The 5,733-nt window shown below is 28.0% G+C and overlaps 2 protein-coding genes across 2 annotated transcripts; one reads left to right on the top strand and one right to left on the bottom strand.

Annotated features, from left to right (window-relative positions):
• On the top strand, nt 1-2,682 carry LOC122500096 (methionine aminopeptidase 1D, mitochondrial). Its single transcript, XM_043608823.1, has 6 exons — nt 1-385; nt 583-828; nt 1,270-1,461; nt 1,608-1,758; nt 1,945-2,055; nt 2,454-2,682. Exons 1-6 carry the CDS (start codon nt 311-313, stop codon nt 2,642-2,644), a joined length of 966 nt encoding a protein of 321 aa, XP_043464758.1. The 5' UTR covers nt 1-310; the 3' UTR covers nt 2,645-2,682.
• A 76-nt stretch (nt 2,683-2,758) lies between these two features.
• Nucleotides 2,759-5,399, bottom strand: LOC122500097 (proteasome subunit beta type-4). The gene is made up of 5 exons (XM_043608824.1): nt 5,242-5,399; nt 3,779-3,985; nt 3,497-3,643; nt 3,098-3,296; nt 2,759-2,918 (listed from the first exon to the last, which is right to left on the bottom strand). The coding sequence occupies exons 1-5, from the start codon at nt 5,370-5,372 to the stop codon at nt 2,817-2,819; spliced, it is 786 nt and encodes a 261-aa protein (XP_043464759.1). The 5' UTR covers nt 5,373-5,399; the 3' UTR covers nt 2,759-2,816.
• Between the last annotated feature and the right edge of the window lie 334 nt (nt 5,400-5,733).

Genomic DNA, 5,733 nt, shown 5'->3' on the forward strand with positions numbered 1-5,733 from the left:
GCGACGCCTATGGATATGTGAGGCGTCTGGCGGTTGGCGGGTCGCTAGTTTCATGGCACCGTTCGTTTTTCGAACGCCACGAAGTAGATAACATAGAAACGCAAAGCAGGGCCGAGTAGTTGAGTAACTTGAGGGAATTTGGAATTCTCAAAATGAAAATAGACTATAATCACGTGTATGGTTATATGTATGACACAAGTGCAACTGTTTTTGTTTAGAAAAGTTAAACTTTTCACCCCGAAAATTATTCTAAATTTCAATGACAATATCGTTTAATTAATATCATAATAATAATGAAATAATTTCGAAAATGTTACAAAGAAATTTTCAAAAAGTTTCTTTACAACGAAGAAATTTATTTGACTTTTTCCAATCGAGTAAAAAGGTTTGTTTTTTTTAATATAAATATTTGTAACCATTCGTTTTTTTCTTAATAAATACATAAAATCGTTTAACTTTACTTTTTACTCGTAGAAAAAACAAATTCTTTTCTGAAAATAATGTATAATTTTGTTGCATTTTAAAAATATTTAAAGGTTCAGTGAATGAATGAACAGAATAAGTAATTTATTTATTTTACAGTCTCCAAAGTTGGGACCTAATGAGAAAAATAATTCATTTGGCAAATATGACATCGTTGAGCCGTGGACGGTTTCTGAACGAAGAACAGTGCCATCTTATATACCAAAACCATCTTATGCACAGTCTTCGATTCCTCGCGAATCACCAAAATTTGAAGAAGTTAAAGACGAAAATCAAATAGAAGCAATGAGGCACAGTTGCCTTTTGGCAAAACGAATTCTAAATCAAATTCACGCTCTTATAAAGGTGAACTCAAATAATCCACTAGAGATTACTTGAATGTTGACAATTCTTTTTTGACAACACTTTTTTTAAATTTAATAGAAAGTTCTATAAACAAATATATGACCCCAATGGGTTCATCAATTTCTGGACTATTTGCAGATATTGTTATGGATGATCTTAAAAATTCTTGTGGAGAGGAAAATTATCATTTAGACCAATTTTTGTTTTATAGATATGTTGATGACATAATCAATACGAAAAAAATTTAATTTCTTTTAGTGTTTTTAACTAAAATTCTTCTGTAAATTTATTATTTTTAATAATAAATTAAATATATATTAAAAAATTTAACTATAATTTCAGAAGAATTTTAGTTATTAAAACTTTTTAATTTTGTTGTAAATTTTGATGTATTTAGAAAATATTATTTAAAATTTTCTACATTAATTATATGATTTAAAGCCAGGTGAGACGACAGATTCAATTGATGGAAAAGTTCACGAACTTATAATTTACAATACTGCCTATCCAAGTCCATTGAATTATCGAGGGTATCCAAAATCAATTTGCACTAGTATTAATAATGTTGCCTGCCATGGAATACCGGACAGTCGACCACTTAAAAATGGAGACATACTCAATGTTGACATAACTGTGAGTGCAAATTATTTTTTAACCCACAATTTGCTATTTTTTTTAATAAATAAATTAAATCTTAAAATTTATTCAAATAATTAAATTCTGATGAAAAATAATAATAATAATAATTTGATACATATTTATGTATGAAAAATTATTAGGTGTTTTTGAATGGTTATCACGGTGACTGTTCGACAATGTTTCAAGTTGGATCAGTAGATAGCGAAGGAAAACGCTTAATTTCCGCAACAGAAATTTGTCTAATGGAAGCAATAAAAATTTGCAAACCTAATGAAAATTTCAAGAACATTGGTAATTTAAAAATTTTAAATTACTAAAACTTATCTTGCTTGAAGTTAAATTTTATGTTATGAAATATAAAAATGTATGAAAATCGAAACTTTGTGAACAAATTATTAATTTGTTTACAAACTTTCGAGTTAATTATTTCTAATCCCAAGCTTTGAAACTGAATTTATTAAAAATTTTCTTTTTAAGGAAGCGTTATTCAAGAGACTGCCGAGAAACAAGGATTTGGAATAATTCCAGCCTTTGCTGGTCACGGAATTGGAACCTATTTTCATGGTCCTCCGGATATTTTTCATTGCCGTGAGTATTAGTTTATATAAAAAATAATCTAAATTTATATTTAGATTTATATCTCTAAATTTATTTTCAAATATTTCTCCTTCAATGTTCAGTGATTAAAAATATATAAAAAATATATTTTTTAACATTGAATGTCTCACGACAGGTGTGCTGTCGAAACGTTAAAAGGATTTTTTTTTTTTTATTGATTGACTTGGAGGATTGATAACTTCCTATACAGTAAGAGTATCTGACTATGAATCACCCCTAAGCGTGAGTGCGAGTGAGCGCACATTGAACGCCGCATAAGAGTGTCCTCTTCGCACTCGTGGACTGACTGGACTGACAGTATTCTTACTGTATTTATATTAATATATTTTTTATTGCCGCTGTAAAAAAATTTATCATTTTTTTTCCAGTAAACGAAGTGGAGGGGCAAATGCAACCAGGAATGACTTTTACAATTGAGCCAGTTTTAACTCAAGGAGGTCCTGAAATTGAAATTTTAGAAGACGGTTGGACTGCTGTCACTACTGATAATGCAAGAACCGCTCAATGCGAGCACACAATTTTAATTACCGAAACAGGCTGTGATATTCTTACTTTGTAGGAAAATTTAGAAAATTCAAATAAAAATTTTTAATAACATTTGCCGCCTTTTAGACCTGTTATTTGTCACTTTCATCGTGGAGCGTCACATTTTTGATGTTAATATCAAAATCGATTTAGTAAGAATTTCCTTTATTAACTTTGAATTATAAAAAGAGGGTATAGTCATCATTTTACGAAGATTTTCCTATAAGAGCTGCTCCCCAATCGCTTTCAATAGTCAGTGGTCCTTTAATTTCTATTCCTTTCTCCTTCGTAATTATGCCCAAATGATACTGAAAATTTAAAGATAATTATATTAAATTCTATTCTAACCATACAATTCAATTTATATTTCGATGGGTGTAGTGTTACGAAATAAAACCAAAAATACAGTTTTCAATTTTAAGTGTACTGCATTAAATAAAAGAGTTTTTTCGAATTGTAATATTTAGGTAACAAAAAATAAAGTTACCTTTGGAAAAGATCGAGCGTCTCTGTAGAATAGAATTTGCATTGCTTTATTGAGAAGTTGAACGGCCTCCTCTTCGCTCATATCCTTATTTTTTTCGTGAGCATCACGAAGCAATGGCGATGCTAAATATCCACCGTAACCAGTCGCAATTACAGGATCAGAAAATGCAACACCCAAATGATCAACTGTGCCTAAAAATCTAAAGAATAAGACAAGATTTAAAATTTCTTAAAAGAAGTTAATTTTTTTAAAAAGTATTCAAAGAATTACAACTCTTGCTAATAGAAGAAAAAATTTCTTTCTCTTTACCTAATAGAAGGTAAACAGAAAGAAATTTTTCCTTCTATTAACAAGAGTTGTAATTTTTTTTAATTTTTGCGAAAATTCGAATACACTTACGGCTTATCATCGTCGAATCCAGCAATGAGGAAATTATTCCAAAGAGGATCGAACTTTGATCGTCTATTGTACATAACACGTGTTAGCCAACAGTGTAAAGATTTTGGTTTCAATGTAAAACCATCATCAACGCAGTGCTCTTCAAGACTGAAATTTTAAAATACGTTATTATTTAAATTACCAAATGAAAATTAAGATCAGCGGTTTAAACGTAACTTTATAATGTAAATTTTCAGGAAAAAAGTAATTTTTTCCACAAAAAAAAAAATTGTAGGTACTTACATTTTTTGGTCAATGATATTTTTAAGATATTGAAAATCTGCATAATCGCCACCAGCGGCAAGCATAATATTATCATTAACTTTCATAACTCGCTCTAGTGATCTGTACCTAGCTAAGGAACCATAGGAACCCAAAACATCGGCGGCAATTGCGATTCCATTTTTGAAACAAATTCCCACAACGGATGTTCCGGTTGTTACGGGTGTACTGTAAAAACGCAAATAAACAAGTTGAAAATCTGACTATTTTTGGATTTTTATTTTTCTAAAAAAAATAGATTTTTAAAATCTATCCGTAATTTTGTAGAAAATATGTTTTTGTATCTACAAAAAAATTGGTTTTTACAATTTTTGAAGAATTATTTTTTTCAAAAATATTTTAATATAATTTTTAGAAGCTAATCAATTATTTTCAAAAGTAATTAAAATTCTTCAAAAGTCGATTTTCAAAAATTTTTATAAAACGCACTTTTGAAAAAAATCAATTATTTTCAATTAAATTGTACAAAATTTCAATTAGTTCCAAAAATAAACAAGTTAATTTCCATATTAAAAAAAATTAATGAAAATGGTACTTTTTAGCATTTTCAAACTAAAAACGTTTTTTTTTCAAAAAAAAAATGCTTCAAAAATGGTAATATTCGGAAATATTTTTCAATATAACAATCGAAATAAGTTGTATTTTTTGCTAAAAATATGATATTTTGTTGCAATATTTAGAAAAAAAGTCGAAAAAGTCGCAAAATTTTTCGAAAATAAATGGTGTTTGAGATATTAAGAGTTTAAATAAACTTTTTCTACGAAATTTCTTACGAATTTCTCTACGAAATTGAGAGAAATTTTAAAAAATAAAAATAGCACTAGAAAGTTCATGAAATTCTCTTTCGATTCAGTGTATAATATGTTACAAATAATTAAATTTTTATATAATAAAATTTATTAGAAAATCGCTCTCCTTGCGATTGTTTTTTGTTGGTAGAATAATTTGAAATGAAATGCCTCATTTGTTAAATTTTTAGGTTATGTCAGCTAAAAATTCATAATTGTCATTTCCTATTGACAAAAAATTGTAATTTTTATTCAATTGCAACTTATAATTGTTTAAATAAAAATTAAAATCTTTTCCCTCTTTTGACAAAGTTAATTTAAAATTGATTCTTTTTCATTTAAAATATACGAAATTATAACATTCGATTAACTTTTCTTCCCATTGAGATCCTTTCTCAACTTTCGAAATTTTAATTTCTATAATTCTTTTTCTTAACATGTTTATTAATAAATTCGTCAGGATAATTATTCAATTTAAATAAAATATAAAAATTGATGAAAATTCAATTTTAAATCAGTTTTTATTATGCGGTTAAAAATTTTATCAGAAAGTATCAAAGCAGTGCCAATAATGACAGGCATGATTCACATGATTTAGTGTAAGATATTTATATATTGATTTTGAGAAATACTTACTGTAAATGTTGAACTCCACCTTCTTTAGGAGTTGGGTTATTATATGGAAAACTGTAATAACCACCTGGTGTGGGTCCATTTTGCCAAAAAGGAGGAGGATTGTACCAATCGGCTTTACTCAGTGACGCCATGTTTGTGATTTTTAAATGTCATCTTTCCTCAGTCGTCAGCGTGAGGTAGGAAAACTCAGAAACTCAGGGGTGAGTCGTCAAGTAATTTAAAAAGCTTCCGTTCTGTTAGGCTATGTCCACAATAGTCTCACTTGACTCTAGTGAAAATTTAGTGACATTCTAGTTAAAATTGAAATTCCCCAGAAAATCACTATATTTTCACTGGAGCAGGGTGCGGTAGTTCGTAGTTGGCAGTAAGATAATTATAATAAAAAAGTACGAATTTAGAATTAAACCATTAGTTTATTAAATAAATGAATAAATAATAAATGAATAAATAAAAAATGAATAAATAATAATTAAAAAAATAATAAATTAGTCG

The sequence above is a fragment of the Leptopilina heterotoma genome, unplaced genomic scaffold, assembly GCF_015476425.1.
Source record: "Leptopilina heterotoma isolate Lh14 unplaced genomic scaffold, ASM1547642v1 Lhet_181, whole genome shotgun sequence".
Lineage (NCBI taxonomy): Eukaryota > Metazoa > Arthropoda > Insecta > Hymenoptera > Figitidae > Leptopilina > Leptopilina heterotoma.